The 18490-nt window shown below is 33.9% G+C and overlaps 1 protein-coding gene across 2 annotated transcripts; it reads right to left on the bottom strand.

Annotated features, from left to right (window-relative positions):
* Nucleotides 1-354: 354 nt before the first annotated feature.
* Nucleotides 355-17777, bottom strand: LOC111492792 (importin-11). Of its 2 annotated transcripts, XM_023142248.1 has the most exons (24): nucleotides 17296-17777; nucleotides 17134-17206; nucleotides 16927-16988; nucleotides 15134-15275; nucleotides 14720-14932; nucleotides 14577-14643; nucleotides 14052-14451; nucleotides 11387-11534; nucleotides 11115-11275; nucleotides 9763-9862; nucleotides 8807-8881; nucleotides 8551-8685; nucleotides 6508-6597; nucleotides 5294-5476; nucleotides 5036-5140; nucleotides 4298-4456; nucleotides 3082-3126; nucleotides 2742-2963; nucleotides 2302-2408; nucleotides 2153-2206; nucleotides 1983-2049; nucleotides 1660-1895; nucleotides 1008-1030; nucleotides 355-814 (listed from the first exon to the last, which is right to left on the bottom strand). In XM_023142248.1, the coding sequence occupies exons 1-22, from the start codon at nucleotides 17559-17561 to the stop codon at nucleotides 1734-1736; spliced, it is 3036 nt and encodes a 1011-aa protein (XP_022998016.1). In that variant the 5' UTR covers nucleotides 17562-17777; the 3' UTR covers nucleotides 355-814; nucleotides 1008-1030; nucleotides 1660-1733. The 2 variants fall into 2 exon arrangements, with proteins under 2 accessions (XP_022998016.1, XP_022998015.1); XM_023142247.1 differs by having other exon boundaries at nucleotides 355-1030.
* Between the last annotated feature and the right edge of the window lie 713 nt (nucleotides 17778-18490).

Raw genomic sequence — 18490 nt, 5'->3', positions numbered from 1 at the left:
TTTTTTTTTTTTTTTTTTTTTTTTTTTTTTTTTTTTTTTTTTTTGTTGGGAGTTAAGAGACTTAACTTATAATTTAACAAAATACTATTCAACGATTAAGAGATTTCATTTATTTTACGAACACGTAGGTTCAAGTCTCCCTCATCAAATATGGTGTAATATTCTGAACAAAAAATACAGAGATCTGCAAGAAATAAAAAACAGAAACGATCAAACCTCAAAAATCCATGAGTTGGGAAAAGAAAGAAAAAAAAAAAACTCATGAAAAGCATGAATATCTGGAATCCCTGCAAATCACGCATCCAACCAGCAAACAACCCATCAGAGCAAGACACTGAAACAAATCATGGCGTCTATATTTAATCTCCCATTATGAAGAGATCCATATTCATCATAAGGTAAAAAGGAAACCCCCATATATCTCAATCAACAGATAAGCATCATCTTGTGGAATCAGTGTAGAAAGAAAGATTCAATGACCTGAAAATCCAATCAAATCCAATAGAAACCAATAAACTTTTTGATTTTCTGTGCTTGATCTTTGTTTCTCGCGTGTATGGTCATATTTCTCACCTCTTTCTTCCATATTCGTTCATCTCAGTAAAATAGCAAAAAGGGGAAAGAAAAAAAGTAGAGATATATTACAAACTCAGACTTTGATGATTCGAGTTTTGGAACGTACTGTTGAGAACAAAACTTTCCACTATGAAAAAGTACTGTTGATAAGAGCTTTGAATGAAAGTCTCCTCTGAAGTCTCTGGTTTCCATTTTCCTTCTGTGAAGACCTCGTGCATTGCATTGCTTCGTCCTTCGCCTTGCAAATATATAGTAGCAAGAGTTTGTACTTTAAGATGATATATATATATATATATATATATATATATATATATATATATATATATATATATAATGTATATATATATATATACACACACAAGCAAGCTTTCCATACAAAACTGATAAATGAAGCCAACCCAATCAATTAAAATTAACAAAGATTTACAAACCATCCAAAAATCTTCTAAACCACCTGCACGGAAAATAAACATCATAAAGATAAATTCTAGCAGCAAGGAAAGGCAGAAAAAATGATTATTGTACGTGATACACAAGGAAAGTTCCAGCTTGACAGATTCCAGTTATTTCAATTTTGTGTTAATAGATCCTTGATCCATTCAAAATTTTTAAATTTATTGACCACTACAAAATTGAAAACTTACGGTCTCATTAGATATAAAATTCAATTTTGTATCAATTACTTTTTAAAATTTCAAATACAGGACCACAAAATTGAAAGTTCAAAGGTTTATTGGACACTTTTAAACGTTAAGAGACCAAATAGATGCGAACTTGAATACAAAAGTTTAGGGATTTTATATCACCAAAAATGGATTCAGATAACACTAGCTATAAGGAAATGGTCATCCTCCTTCCAGAAATGCATGCATAGATGAATTTGGGGCGTGGCCCAACGGAAGGCTGTATGTTAGAAAACTACTCCACTGTATTATAAGTAAATTGAAAAAATGCGAAGAGATTTTTTATATTCAACTGAATCTATAACTATTAAGTAACTGGAAAGAACAGTCATTACTTGTTGACAGTATATTCTACGGTGATTATTGTCAGAGGTCATTCAGAGATGGTTGAAAAACTTACTCTCTTTGTGCAATTGAAAAACATGAGAGGTGAAGAGCTCAACAAGGAACTGTCGGAGCATCAAGGGGAAAAGATCAGGGCATTTTCAAGGCTTGTTTAAGTTGTGCAAGTGCTGCTGGATGCATGCTATTAATGGCTGCATTAAAGGAATCTCCATGGAGTGAAGCACAAGTTTGAAGATTTCCACGTACAGAATCTTCCAATGACAACTGATTAATAGGATCTGAAGCTTTGATCTTAACAGGAGAACAAAAATCCATAAGAAAAGAGCTACTACATATACTTCATCTAATAATTTGACTATTAGAACTTGGAAGGTTAACCTGTCGTCTTCTAATCTCCTTGCTTGGTATAGTTTCCACATCATTAGCTGCGCTAGTATAGTCATCACTGGTATAGGTTATACGAATGGCACATTAGAACCAGGAACTAATACACAAATATATTATTCAACAATGAAAAATGGGAAACTAAAAGTATCAGGTGACCACACCTGGACTCCTCTGTTTGGTCATCAGTTCCACCCAAAATGACGGTGGTGCATACACTGAAACACAGTAATTAAAACATCAAAACCAAATGAAAGAAACCTTTACAACTACTCACACTGTAACTATGAATAAGATTAGTCAGATTATGTACCTCAAGATCTGATCAAGCTTATCAAGGACTTGGGGCAGTCTTAAAGTCAAAATTATGGAAAGTGCTAACCCATACATTTTCTTTTGAATTGAGGATACATTGTCTACCTGTGACCAGAAATAAAGTTTGTAGGTTAACGCAGAATCACTGATGTTGAACCTAAGGCATTGAAGAAGTGGGCCTATCTCTACTCAACCTTTTCATCAGACCTTAAAATTTAGACAGGAAGATGTATTGAGACGAATGCTTCAGTTTGAGCCTAATTCCTAAGTAGATAATGCGATCACCATGCTCCCTTTGACTACTAATTATACAACCAAGCATCAAAAGAATCTAAACTAGAATTGTCAGAGGGACTTCTATTCTGATTCAAAAAGCATCCATAAACGAGATCTAACCCTCTTAACTAACTTCAAACTAAAAGATTTCCCGCTACTAACCTTGTCAAGCCACAAGTCAACCAAAGAAAGAAGAATATTTTCTTCAGTTTGGATTCCTTCTTTTTGAAGGAGCACTGTAAGGGATGGTTCTGTCATCAATTGGGCAAGATAGTTTGTATTCATCACCAAAACCCTCGCAAGGATGGCAGCTGAAGATGCCTTGACTGATGTCTTGGAAGGATCACGTTCGTCTTTTCCACTCAAGCATATAACAATCAATTTCTAGCACCAACGTAAAAAAGATGCAAAAGTTTAAAAGAGAACACAAACATCTTGGAAAGCCTAACATTGCTACAAACGGAACAAAATGGAAGTTTCACAGAAAAAGTATTCAGCGTACCTGAAGGGTGCTACCTATCATTGGGGGCACGACAGCAGGAAAACACTGCAAAATAACAAGAATGAAATCTTGGGATTGTATAGATTTAATAGCGGCTCTTAAGTCTTTGCACTACAGAGCACGATCTAGAATTTGAGAAAACTGATGATAATTTATTGCCATATAGACTTGAAAATACCTATTAAATGAGTCAACAGAATAAATAAATTAACAATGCATCACAACATGAACATCCTTCGTGCACAACTGAAAATATAATTATCTAACATATCAAGTGAAATCTTATTCTTATACATGATATGCTATTTCAAAACTATTCCAGTAATACTTCTTTATTTCTGGATGGAAGGTTTAAGACTTATTTAACTGAGAGTTAAAGAAAGAGGACTACTGATTATTTATTTGGGAAAAATAAAATCTTATCTTGAAACTTCAACATTATTTAGGGAGGTGGGAAGTCCTAAATTCAATGAATTGATTTTTCCCTAGAAATGAGGAAAGATAATTCTGTCAAGACAGATAGTTAATGTGGCGAAGGTGGACAGTTCTCAAACGAATATAAAAGTCCCTTTGGTGATTCAAGTTGCTCCTAGATGGTGTCCTAGTTAATTCAAGAAGAACGGTTACGAAAGGTGAAAATTCCCCAACTCCTATATAATCAAGGCCCCAGAAGAATGTGAGAATGTTATGGTTTAATTTAAAAAAAAAAAAAAAAAAAAGTATATATATATATATATATATTTTTTTTTTTTCAGCATCTTTTGGTCATCTCTAATCATTTTTTGTGATATTTCCAATTTCTTTTCTTTCTATTATGGTTTATTGGAAAGTATTTTTGTAGTCTCCATAGCATTGTAGGTCAGGATGGCCTTCCTATCATTCACAGCCCTCCTTTTAAATATTTTCTCATCGACAAATATATTACTCTTCTTAATAAAAAGAGGTATCTTCTTAGAACAACAATTTGCGTAGAAAATACTAAACAAACTTCTAAAAGAGCCAGAACCTTAGAAGATAAAAAGTCCAGAAAAAAAAACATGCAATTCTATACTTAAATGTTTAGCTTTCAAATCTCAATAACCTCCCAAAATTTTCATGACCATATCAAAATAAACTTCTTTAGTTTTGTCTAAATAAAGAATCGGAAATAAGGACAAAATTTTGTTGGTATCAATACTAATTCTGATCTGAAAAAAATAAATATGCAGACTCATACCTGCACCAGAAGGTCAATAGTTGGAAATGTTGAAAGAAGTCCTCTATCATTGACGTTGCCAATAATCAAATCGAGAATTCTTGCGATGCTAGAAGCAAGCATGCTTATAAATTCATTCCCCCCCAAGAGGATGTAAGTCTCAATTATGTTGATGGCAACCTGATTTAAGACGAATTAAAATGCTTATGGAAAGAACAATAGACTGAACACTGAATTAACACAGAAACAAGGTAACAATCTGCAAGCTTTCTTTGTAGTCACTTTCAATTACATGACCTAAACAACCAAAAATACTTTCTCTAGCTCTTCGAAGCCTAATGTCCAACCACTCAAAGTAGCCTCAATGTGAAAATGAGAACATTGCTACTCATTTATCTTTCAATCCCTTTCACTTGACCAAATTCTTTACTAATTTGGAAAGCACTGGCCATTCCAAGACCCAAAAAATATCCCCTGAAAATACAGTCTACCACTGGTACATGGGACACAGAGGGTTGTGTGTTGAACGCGTTTGTCACTTTCATAAATAAGCAACTAAATCTCTAGATTTTCACATGGGAGCATAGTACATTAGAATTACTTTCTTTTTCATTAAGATGCTATTCACTGAAAGAAATGAAAAGTATCAAAGGCCTGAAAAACGAAAGGATTCCAAAACAATATCCTATTAAATTGTAAAGAAGAAAGAAAACAATTAGAATCCAACTTAATTCTAAGACATGATAGAAGAAGCCTAACCTCCAAGTGATCAAAACTCCTTTCCATGATATCCACAAGTCGAGGAAAATATGATAGCAGAGAAGGAACCAATGAAGGAGCATGAGAAACTGTAGCTTCCCATAACTGTATGAAATTTTATTTTTAGAGGCGATAGAGGACGCAGAAATATAATAACAAATTAAATAGATTATCAAACTGTATGAAATTTTACTTTTCAGCGGCGATAGAGGATCAGAGAAATATAATAACAAATTAAATAGATTATCAAACTAGTACCAGCAGGCTATCTTCTAGAAGATTGATTTCATCTGGATGATTTACGTCAATGCTCCTATCCAAAATGGGCATTAACATGTTGTAGCAAACGGGTGATTGATAACCAAGGGCAACCACAAGATTCCGCAGAGCAGTAAGAAGCTGAATCTGTAGGAGGCTTTCACCAGAAGATTCCTCCCAAACCTATTTAGATGGACAATGGGCGGTAAACCACAAGAGACTATTTAGACGTGCTCAAATAATCTGGGCTTCAAAACAAAATTTTAAAAACAAAACTTTAAAGCTTGAATGAAGACACGGCATAACAAACCAAAATCAATTTGATAACATAAAGTGGCGTATCACTAATTTACATTTATACAAAGGAAACCATAGCTATTCATGGGATTACAAGACCAAAGATGCATGGACACCAATGTAATTAAACGGTCTTTTAGAGCAAGCCCATTTTGCGACTAATTGTGCTAAAATATGTATATAATAGATAGCTAGATAGTTAGATATATAGATATATAGATATACTTTGAGTTCAACATATGGGGTCAAGGATTCAAACGTCTAATTTCTTAGTTAATGGTATATGTCTTAGCTAGTTCAGGTAGGTTTAGGTTGGCATGACTGCGCTCATATTTTTTAGTAATAATCCATTAGAAACTTCAATTTGTATGATAGTTGCATGCAAACTTCTTCAAACAAGTAAATATACACAGATAACTAAAATTAGAGGATAAACAAAAAACAAGACACCATAAGTTACATCCAGTTTCCAGAGTCTTTTGATTGTATTCAGTTCTAATTATTTAACATCTTCAAGTATAATGAGATAGCTTCTTTTTTTAGCATCTCCATAACTCAAAACAAGTAGTTAGATGTGCTGTTTTTCGAACTAGGATTACAACTTGTCAACATTAGTCAATACATTACGTTTTACGAATTCGAATGTGATGCTTGTATGTGCCTTTATGGATATAGTTCTCATGGTATTAAGCCTTTCCTTTCTCGTGTGAAATTTGTCGTTTAAAATTGGCTAAGAAAACTATTTTGGGATAAATTTAGGATTGAAATTGTAATAATACCCTTCCCCCCAAATTTTGGTATCTGTGGATCATGATGTGATTTTTAGTCCACTTGTCAGCTCATCATGCACATGTTGTAATAGAGGCTAGGCAATAACTTATTTTATACAGTGAGAGCTATACAGAAAAATAGCTTACCTTCTGAAAAAATGATATCAACACATTCGAATATGGAATCACTTCACTGACACGATCAATCAGAATCGATATTAAATTTAGAACTTGAACCTGAAGAAAGACATATAACACAGATGTAGTCAAACAAAAAGATATATTGAAAAATAGAGAATGACATCTGAATGATACATAATCATCACCTTTAATTTTAATTTTTTCGACCATTTTTAAAAGCAAAAAAAAAGTACCAGAAAGGCAGAAAACCAATGAAACCAAAACTTGCGCACGTAAACCTCCAGTTATAGAAAATGAAAAGGAACTTCCACATAAGAAAAATTAAAGATTTGAATTCCTTCTTATAGATTCTTTTTAAGATTAAGCAAAATGTACAAAGAGAAAAGTTCATTCCTTTCAAGTCTATATAGGTCAAGCAAGACTCCTAAAGAAAAGGGAGCAAGTATGTCATCTTTAGTTCCAAAGGATAATACTACATATTTTTTTAGAGAAACAACCCACACAACAATTAATAAAAGAAGACGTGATAAGGAAAATCCTTTTGATGACGATCCTCCAAGATGATGTTTTTTTTTTCCATCACCGCAGGTTTGATCAGAGTGTAAATCCACATTATCATCCAAAGATAGTTTTGAGAGAAAACAACATTCTTTATAAGAGTGTGGAAAACTCTCCCTAATAGACCCGTTTTAAAAACCTTGAGGGGAAGTCCGAAAGGGAATGCCCAAATTAGTCGAAGAAATTCAAGGTATTTGGACACTCTCTCTCTCTCCAGCACTCTCACTCAAACCTAAACCATCTAAATGATTTTCTACCTTCATCCTTTCTCATCCACACTATTTATATCAAACTCTCCTAACAAACTCCTTGGTTTATTACTAACATACCCTTAATACCCTAAAAACATTCCTAATTCCATCCTAATAGCACTCTTAATAGAAGTACGGTAATTCGTGGTTACGAGCAGTTAGGATGAGAATGGATTTAAGGTACACGTGTCACACAAGCAAGGGGTTTCTTGACAAGTGGAGTGTTCCTTCTTCTTTCCTCTTCCGTATATGAAGATAACCTACAGGATGTGTAGGTGATCTTCAAGCGTGCAAGGAGAATTTTTGTATTCTCTCAAGGAAAATAAAAAGTCTTCTGCCCCAAAGTGTATGTATTCTTGTTTTCTTACAACAACAATATCCTAACCTTTGTCCCTTGCTTTCTTTTTACATTTGCAGCAGTAAGGTTGAACCAGGCCGCCTGGAGACGAAAAGAATCTAGGAGAGACTATCAGTCCCGTAAACACCATCTACCATGAGTTTTCTTCTCAATTAAATGCATTAGGTCAAACGGATGTTCTGTGAAATCAGTCAAAGTATACAGAAGGTAGCTTGGACACTCACAAATATTTAAAAAAATGTTTTTTAATTACTTTGTAATTAATACATGTATTAATTGGAGGGGATTTTTTGTAAATCCCATTAGCTTCTATGGCGTATCTCTACCCCTTTTGTGCATTTCATTACGTTAATGAACCATGTTCTTTCTTAATAGGGAAAAAAAATCCCACCGTGGACTTCGGATTGCAGATTTCTTTCCTTGGGCAAACAGTTACTCTGACCTATAGATACTAGTAACGATCTCATGTCATAGCTTGCTACATTTTCTTAGGAATTATCAAAACCATTTTGCCAAATCGCCTTATTTTTTCTCATCATGCTTCCAATGCCTGATTCACCACTCTCTAAGGATTACACCACATTTCAATTAACTTACACAATCTCACTTCATACTTTCCTTCCCAGATAAGTCTAATCTACTAAACAATGGGCATTTAATATTGATTATGTTTATCTCGAAGGGATTTTTCAAAACGCTGTGATTATAATGAGCGAACATCCTTTTTTAAGGACGGTGGGAATCAAAGAGACAATTAAAGCTATGATTAGCCCAAACAATAAAAATAAAAAGCTAATAAGAAAATGGAGGAACATGTTAAAAGCAAACTTCAAAAGTGACGATCTGAAACTGAACATATTTTTAAAGAGCAAATAGTGCTACCTTTGAATCAAACTCCTGAACTTCATCTACCAGTTTAATGCATGATTCCCAACACACGGGTAGAAGATCAGTAAATTTTTCTTCTGAAAAGTTTGCATCTTCAACATGTAAACACAAAGACCGACAAGCTGCCAACTAAGTCAAGGAATGTTTAACTTCAGTTGTTAGTAATAGAAGGGTTGTGTCAAATTTATAAAGAGAAAAAAAAAACGAGAAAAATGATGATGTTACATACTTATGATAGTTTGAATCATACCTGAACAGACAAATCTTTATCCTGAAGTAATCGGATCAATGCACAATACACTTGTCTTTTCGTATCATCTTTAACCTATTAATGCATAACAACAAAAGGCTCAATTTCAGTCCTCATATTATAAATTGGAATATACTAGTTTTGCAGACAAGGTAAAAATATCTTCACAAACTCATAATAAATGATATCCCCAAGCCTTAGGAAGAGCTCCTGCAGTCCCGAATGGCTATATTGCTAAAGTAACTGAACATATTGGTATTTTCACTAAATTTCAGTACCTTATTTCCTTTTGTGATGGTTGAGATTTCTGAATGAACTACAATTTTGTATATTACGCTTAACAATAAAGATAATACAATACATACAATGTTTCACATACTAGCCAACAATAAAGAAGAATAAAAGAGAGGATCAAGAAAAAATAAAATAAAATAAGGTGGGAAATGCCCCTCGCTAGAGAGGTCATCATATGAATCAAGAGACAACATTCGAGCATCAAGGCTACAGCCTATAATGAAACGCCAAGATCCATGTGGCAATTATCCAACAACCTGGCAACAATCTTTAATGAAATTTCGTTAATTCTACCCCTTTATATACGTTGTGTAAGAGTATTTAGGCCTTTATATTTTGACTGAAATTCAGATTGCTGATTTTGGAAATTTATAGCCTAGTTCCGTCTGATGAACTTACATTGAATTTGAATAAAAATTGAGTTTCTTCTCTTTGATAACTAAGTAACATACTATTTGTTTACAATTTTTAATCTAGGTTGCAAGCTGGAACATTTAAGTAAAAATTGATCTACTTGCAGAACACGAGATAATGTCAACAGTTTTCAGACCAGTAGACCATTATAACGACAGGTAAACAACATCTTGACCATAATGACATACACTGCGAGTGGTCAATATTCCCTCAGAAAAAATATATGCACATATATATTAACACAGTACCTCAGACACCCATTGTCCCAATATCAGTGCAACTTTCCGACGGATGATACGCATGTTTGGATGATCATTTGAGATCTCAAGGAATAATGCGCCATTAAACCTAGGAATTAATGAATATTCTGTTGGTTTCTTAAAAAAAATATATATATACATAATGAAAATACTGTAGAGGAAGTTGCCTTTGTAATCCTCTTTATGATGCCCCTACTAATAGACCAATAAATAAGAAGTTTCACAACGGAAAGCAATTAGCGAACAGAACAGATAAAGAATAGACTAAGAAGATACGAATAGAAAGTGAGAAAACACACTAGACCAATGATTAAGAAAAAGTTCAGGATGATACCAGAAAAGATGAGGTTTCCACAAGAATCTTTTAATAATTTTTTCAACAATATATACTATTTCTTTATTCACAAACTTCTTCAAAAGATTCATCTTTGTATTGATCCAGTGGACAAATTCTTTCCAAGTTCCAGCCCCCTCACCTACTTACCTACCACCTCAGGAAGAGACACATCTTATTAACTCACCACCGATAGGCCACATTAGCCAATGGCCCCCAAGTTCACATTAACTTTTTAAGACTTGCCTCTACTAATCTCCTCTATTTCCACCTTTATCCCTAAATCACTCATAAAACCAGAAAAGCTTTCGTTCCACCCTCCTTTTGAGGGATGAGCCCACTCCGACTATCATAGCACATAGAGAGACAAGGGGTACACAATACAATCCTCTTTTTCATTTTTTGTTAAAAGAAGAAATCACTACCTCATATCTGATGTAGGGAATGTTCAGTCTTTTGTCTTATGGTCAAACTAATTGTTTGGATTAAGTATATCTTGACCATTACTTAGTTAGCTTTCCTTTTTCGTCAGTTAGTTTATACATTGGTTGGTACTTCATCAAAAGCAATATAGTTGTACTTGTACTTGGTTGAGGCTTGTTGAAAACTCAATCAAACTTCAAACAGAAGGTTGCATCAATATCAATATTGAACATCTCAATTTCCAGAAATATTGATAAAACGTCAACAAGTTGATAGAATTGTAAACTATGTAATTGTATATTTCTAACGTTTCATATGCCCATCCAACCACCTAGTTCATGCATGTTTCATGAATTGTAAACTATGTATATGCATGCATACATATACATATGCATATATAATAAAATAAAAATAAAATAAACATTTTAATTAAAAATAAAAGAGAAGAAGCAATCTAATGTAAACTTTAAACAACTGAAGAAATTTAAACAAGTCACCTTAATTAGTATTTATTGCCAATGAATTATGGTCAAATTATGTATTCCAAAATAAAAGTGTGATACAGAACAGAAAAAGCTTATACCAATCTTTGAAGCTCAGATAATTAGAGAGCTCATAATAAACATATGCAGCAGCACCATAGGCAGCATCTTTGAGAAGCAATCCTGGAGAGATATCAGTGACTGAACTTGAGCAACCATTCATTGCCTCCCGGAGGATGGAAACCACAACAGGGCCCAGAATCTATGCATAACATCAAGATCGTTACACGTCTTTCAACTAGAGACAAATAAATACTATAAACATTGAAAGTATATAATTATAAGGAAAAATTTTAAAACAGATCTTGCATACCTGACTGTGGTTTTCAAACAATACAATATACAAAGCTTCAGCACATGGCCGTAGTTTCTCTGTCCACAAAACCATATCCTGCTCATGATGGAAAGACTCTGGGTTTTGGTACCACTCCTCCAAATCAGTTGCTGATAAAACAAAATACCTGTCCAAGTGAATGCCATGAGATTTAATCACTTTACAATAAGAACATAATACCATATTAAGAATAGCAGTAAAAATAAATAGATAACAAGCAGCTCCTCTCAAATCAATGCCAGTGTTGTGCAAAGATAAAATAGGGAAGGCCAAAACCAAGTGAAATAGCAAAACAATTTAGAGTCCAATAATGTTTTTAGAATAGTATATCAAATGTGGGACTGGGGATTTGAACCTATAACCTCACAAGGAAAGTAGAGAACCTTTGTTTGAATGTAGAACTCAATATTTCACCACATTCATACCTAAAGTCCATAATATTCTCAGCTCCAAAATTAAAGTATGAAGGCAATGTAAGTTTCACCAACACGTGTACAAATAACACCCTTGTCATAGTAATCATTAAACCTTCTTTGATTCTTGCTTGTTCCAATTTGAGTTAGAAAGAAAGAACTCCACCAAGAAAACTATCTCGGACAAGAGATTCAAATTACTCCAATGACGAGAGCAGTTAAAATTTCTCTCAGATCACTCTACTGCCAATTGGGAAAAAGCCGTTTGTAATCCTTATAGATATCTTACCATTTTTGTAAATTTCATATCTCAATGAAATTGTTTCTCATCGATAAGAAAATAAATGTGTGTGTGTGAGTATATATATATATATATATATATATATATATATATATATATATATATATATTATAAACACTCCTAAAAAATCAACGAGAACCCAAGAAGGAGCTCTAGGATAAATCTTTTGTAATTCCTACATGCTATTTATGCATGGAAGGGAGGAAGACCTCAGATTTTTCCCTCCACCTCAGACGGAAGAGACTGAACTCTCTTCTTTTTAGTTTAGGCTCCGAGTTATTTTTGGGTGGGGTCCTACGGAGCTTTTGGAGAAGAGTAGCCTAGTGTGTAAGCACAATAATGAACCACGATGCCCTCAGAGAAAGAATCTTCCTGACCTTGCCCCCTCTCTGCACATGGTTCACGAACCCATTTCCTGACTATGTGACGTAAGAGGTTCTAAAAGTACCCTCTCGTTGGCCTACATGTTTTAGGTTATCTGGAAATATTAAAGTTCCACTGAGCTCGAGCTCCAAAAGTTCTAAAAACCTTCTCGGCATATCATCATCATGACCCTTTTCTTCTTTCTTTTGTTTTGTCCGACTTTAGTTAAAAAGAGGCGTGTGTGTTCTTTTAAGGCTTACTGGGGGCTGCAGTTCTGGGGCATTAAAAACAATCGAGTATTTCCTCCTCAATGCTAAAAGATATGACAAGAAATCACCTCTGTAATTAAAAATTCTATAAATAAAAGGTCTATAACTCTTGGCACAGATACCAAATTGTTATGGGCCTAAGTCTGCAATTGAATTATGAGTCTCTCGTAAGTGAAGGTAAACGGTATTTGTGTGGGGAAAGTAGAATTCTTCTTTCGACCTACTTTGAATAATTGTAAGGCTTAAATAGAGGGAACCTTAATACCTCAGTTAAAGTACTCAACACTAAATTGAAAATTTTTAGGTACCATGATGTTTATGACTGTTTATACAAGTTTTATAATAACCATTGCTACATCAATGGAACCAGGACTCAATCATTAAGGATCATCCTCCTAAAACAAAGGAAATAACTAAAAATATTAATGAAAGTAGGGTTCTTACAACCATTGCTATATCAATGGAGTCATGACTCGATCATGGAGAATCATCCTCCTAAAACAAGGGAAATAACTAAAAATAGAAATGAAGGTAGAAGACTCCTCACAATATGGAAACTGAAGGAAAAAAAAAATTGCATAAAGAAAATTCGACTAATGGGTTCCATATGTGATTCCTTTTTGCCATGAGTGTAACATGAGTACACTTGCAGTAGCATTATATCATCCCCATATAATCCCAAATGGTTAAAAACACTTTTAATTCTTAAAATTTCATAGAATTAACAATATAGTCCTTAAGCTTTAGTATGTAATATGAGATGATTTAGTCCATGTACCTTCAATTATGTAATAGTTTGTTTATTGACCTAAACACAAAAATAAAATAATAACAATTAAAAAATCGTTAAATCCTAAGATTTACATGGTAAAGAATAAAACCTTACAAAATAATAAACTATAAGGACTAATCTGTTAAGTTCAGGAATAAATCGTTGCTTCAGATCAAGAGTATTTCTGAACCTAATCCAAATCCTATAGGTGCAGTAGAAAATACTTTACCATCCCTCAAATCACTAAAGAATTCTTCGATCCAAATGACAATCCTTTCAATCAATTTTTATCCCTCCAAAGAAAATCATAAATGAACTATCTTTCGTAAGGACAGAGGAAAAAAGACATCACATTTTTTAAAACAGAAAGAGTCTTAAAAGAATTTGACACCACTGTTGTTTACTTCACAGACAAGGAGAATCGAAGCATATAACATTTTAAATTACAGCTGACCTAATAATAAGTAAAACCACAATATTACAAGCTTCAAGCCTGAGACATTTGAGATTGATTTTGTACATTTACCTCCTGATTAATACACCACATAGGTGTATTACACGGTCTCCAGGCAGAAGAGAATTTAACACACCATCTACAGCATTGGATATGTTTTTCTTCACCTGCTCTACTGTCATCCCATTTTCATCCATCACTCGACCTGTAAGGCTAGGCTTGTACTCCTTACATTCAAGAATATTCTTTACCATTACCATACATTGTATCAAGAATTGCTCGAAAGACAACACATAAGGCTCAGGATCAGTTATTTTATTTAAGCAGAAATTGATGACAGGTGGAAGAACGGACTTGTCACTAAATGAATAAGGATGCCTTCCTTGTAATGCAATCAAAACCTTCATCAATTTTATGCAAGCTCTTTTTATGAAGTCCCAAAATTTGGAATTTCTCTCTTGAAAGGAAGAATCTACAAAGAAGTTACATTAAACAATTCAACATATGTCCCATTGCGAAGAGAATCTAAATGGCCTCAACAAGATTCAAGCAGAACATAAAACTAACGAAATTAGACAGAAGAAGAAGAATTCTCACAGAAAGGAAGAAATGACTGAAGAACATTCAACAGTGCAGGAGAAACTTCCTTGATTGGCTTGACTTCCTACAAGATAGTGATAAATTACATTAACTTGAGCACAGGCACAACGAACTCAAAAGAGAAAGGGAATAGAACCAACCTGCACTGATTTGGCATCGCTTGGAAATCCTGAAACTACTAATTGGCGTATTATCTTTAAACAAAACAACCATCTCTCACAAATTAAATGAAGTTCCTCATGATTCAGCTCATTTGGGTTATAGCTTCCTGAAAGTGTAGAAAACCCATGTAATATCTTCTGCACATCACTCTGCCAGAGGTGCCACCCATAATCAAAGAAATGCATTGATATCTGCCAAATTCCAAGAGTGAGACACAGTTGCATTTAATAAGGAGAATGTAAAAAATGACTCTCACACTCTAAATCATACAAAGGATAGAATAAGAATAAGTAAAGATTAATAATAGATATCATTCAAAAAACTAATAATAGATATTTAACTAATAGGATTTATGTGCCAAGATCAAAAAATACAATTAAGACAGTTAATACCTGTGCAAAAATTTTTTGGTCTGAAGTAAGTCGCTTGCTAGATAATTCCTTCAGAACTCGAAATAAAACCATAAGAATTTGGTGGCTTAAAAGAACATCTGCAGATTGAAGTTGTTGAATCAACGTAGGGAAGAGGTCTGGCCTGTGTTAATCATAATAGCACGCAAGTTAGCATGTAAGACTATCTTACCTCATATATTTAAAAGAGCAGTTAGAAAGGAACAAATACGAGGGAAAAGAGCGAGGTCATAATGCTGGCACCCAACTAGAACAACTCAAATAACTTACAAATGAACTTTGCATTTAAGTCTCCAAGAGGAAGAAAGATACGAAGAAAAACTTCTCAAAGGCAGATTTAAGAACCCTTCCACATTATTAATGAGTCCCTTTTTCCTTCTAAGAAAATTCCCAAAAATCAATGGAGGGGCCATTGATCTGGCAAGACAAGCCTTGTCTAGTAGTCTGGACTAGAGAAATCACAAATAATCTAGATTATTTTCTGAGCACATGTATTTTCTTACGAGACTGCCAAGAAAACTTCCTCCAGAGCCAGTCAAAGCTTGCAATGACTAGATATTGGTCAATTAGGGTCTGCTCAGTGAGCATTACAAGACAAAAGACAGCAACTTGAACTGAAAAATAGAAGAGGATTCCTCCTTTTGACTTTATCGTTCTACGGGGAACAAAAGCCATACAAGACCCTTACACTCCTAGCTTTCCAGAGAGTTTCACAACATAAAAAGACATAACTAAATAATTTTTTTTTTTTAAAATGATGAAAAAACACTCTCATTTTCACTGTGCAAAGCCCATAGTTATCAAAATCTTGAAGCAAGGGTAGAAGAGTGAATTCTGTCTCTTCTTTTTTAATAAGAAACAAATTTGATTGATGTATGACGAGTAAACCCCATCTCTCAATCAAAAAAATCTTTTCCTAAATATAAGAACCAAGAATCATTACTTGAATGTCTGCATCTTTGATGACAATAAACTTCTTGGATGAAATAGTGAATAGCCATAGGAATCCATGTGCGGGAGTGTGCCACCTTCCCCAGCAACCCAACCAAAGAAGTATACAAGAATATGTAGCCACATGGTGAGCACAGACCAAACTATTCTTTCACGTTTCAGATATATATATATATACATATAAGCATGCTAGAATCATCTTTATGAAAATTTCAAGTTAGGAGTACCAAAGCAAGAATTTCTAGAGCTACACCGAGAACAAGATACTTTCATATGAACCTTGCCTTACATATGTCCTGACAATGGTATTTTTCCAAAGGTAGTTAGGCTTAATAAGAACCCACCAAAGTAACTCCGATTAAACGGCAAGGAGTTTTTAACAACAATTATCCTAGCCAAAGAACCAAGACTACTCACAAGTCACATCTCAAGAGAAAATAATCATCAAGGATAAGTCTTTCCTTGAAAGAACCTAATGTCTTGTTTCACATAGTCCCATGTGCGAGGAAGATTTCCAAGCTCCCTTCTTCCTCTAGAACCCGATTTCCTTGTGTTCCTTTCCTAGGCAACCTATACAAAATAAAACTACAGAACGTAACAGTGACAACCAAGCAACAATTTTTCTTGTTCATATCTTTGGCAACACTACAGTGGCCTAATCTCCATACATCATTTTCGCCATTATCATCAAAATCTTGAACTATGAGAAAGCCAATACATGAACCAAATAAACTGCATTTAAAGACGTCAATTACAAATATAATGAAAAGGAGTTAGATGATCAATTAGCCACTTTTCAGTAACATTATAGAGATTAATAATACCATTCCCTTGGATAATCAATGCGGGCGATTTTAGAAATGATGACTGCCAAAATTGCTGCTATCTGTTGAGAGACAAACATAGAGAACCCACAGAACAAGAAAAACACTTAGTGAACATGTCGATAAAGCAGTTTCTGTTTAAGCAATTTTCTTACTGTTCTTCATCTTCAGAGAGAGACAAACAGGAGAGTAAATAATAACTCATACCTTATAATCTGGTTCTCTCAAGTGAGACAAGAGCTTTTTCCTGATATGGACCTTCTCATCATTCCCAACTCCACTGAAACTCAGAAATTAAAACAACATGAGAATGGGAAGATGCAAAATTAATCAGAACAAGAGAAAAACAGAGAGACATGATGGGACGACCAAGTATCCGGGATTGAGCGTCTACTACTAGTCCTCCAATAACGATTAATGCTGTTCTTCAAATAAACGGATGCCATGAGACGAATATCAGCCTGAGAAACTAAATCCGGCGACGTGATCAGCTCCAAAAGACAAGAGCAAAACCCAGACCGACTATCGGTGCCGGATAGCGCCAACTCCGCCTGCTTGCGAACACCCGCATCACCACTCATTGAATTAATCAGCAGAGTGTACATCGCCGCCATATCTGAGCTTGACATTCCCATTTTCAGATTAAGCCTAAACTTTGACCTATTGCTCAAGAAAAATGACCCATATAAAGGAGTTCCTCAATCAAAATCTTCTCCAATGAACTTTTCTACTGTAACTCAAAATCGGCTAGTAGATGACAGCCATGGAAGCCACCCTCGGCCTTTTCACCTGTGAGTATATTAGCTCAACGCAGCTTTGTTGCTTTTCTCCTCTTAAATGGCTTACCCGCTTTCTCCAGGTTTTGGGCCGTAATAAGAACTTTTGTCGAGTCCTTCAAAATAACTTTTTTTTTTTTTAAATAATTTTTAGATTTAATTCTTAATTTGTGTTTATATGATTTTGTATATTAAACGGTGAATATTTTATTTTAATTATAAACTTTCAAATATTTTATCCAACCACTATTTTTAATCCTTTAATTACATTATGAATTTTACTATAAATAATATAATTCAAATTAGTTGAGTTAAATATATATAGATTAAAGTCTGACTTAGCATAAAATATTTATTTTTAAAAAATAAAATTTATTACCTGAATTATTGTAATCAATCGATAAAAATGTAACATGATAAATTAATTTATGATAAGATTTAAACCTATTCGGCCTCGAGTAGATATTTGAAATGGGATTTGTAAATTTTGATCGGTTTCATTATTTTTCTCTTTTCAATCACTTTCTTTTTATTAAATAACTTATTCATAAATCATCCATTTATATTTGTATAATTCGAATTAATAAAAATAAATAATTTAACAATAATAAATTAGGTAAAATTAACCAAGGTAGTAAAATTGTTAGAAGTAATTGTCCTTGGATGAAAGTCTCACATCGACTAATTTAGGGAATGATCATGAGTTTATATAATCAACGAATACCATATCCATTAGAATGACGCATTCTGGGGAAGCCCAAAGTACAGTTGTGAGAGTTTATGCTCAG

Source organism: Cucurbita maxima, unplaced genomic scaffold (genome assembly GCF_002738345.1).
Source record: "Cucurbita maxima cultivar Rimu unplaced genomic scaffold, Cmax_1.0 Cma_Scf00018, whole genome shotgun sequence".
NCBI classification, from domain to species: domain Eukaryota; kingdom Viridiplantae; phylum Streptophyta; class Magnoliopsida; order Cucurbitales; family Cucurbitaceae; genus Cucurbita; species Cucurbita maxima.
The sequence above is the reverse complement of the archived record's forward strand: the minus strand, read 5'-3'. Positions and strand labels throughout refer to the sequence as shown.

Coding starts and splice junctions, on each gene's coding strand:
- LOC111492792 (XM_023142247.1), bottom strand. CDS start 17,561: ATGGGAATGTCAAGCTCAGATATGGCGGCGATGTACACTCTGCTGATT. Junction 11,276..11,386: donor TGTTTGAAAACCACAGTCAG/GTATGCAAGATC, acceptor TGTTATGCATAG/ATTCTGGGCCCTGTTGTGGT. Junction 2,409..2,741: donor TTGACTTGTGGCTTGACAAG/GTTAGTAGCGGG, acceptor TTCTGGTCACAG/GTAGACAATGTATCCTCAAT.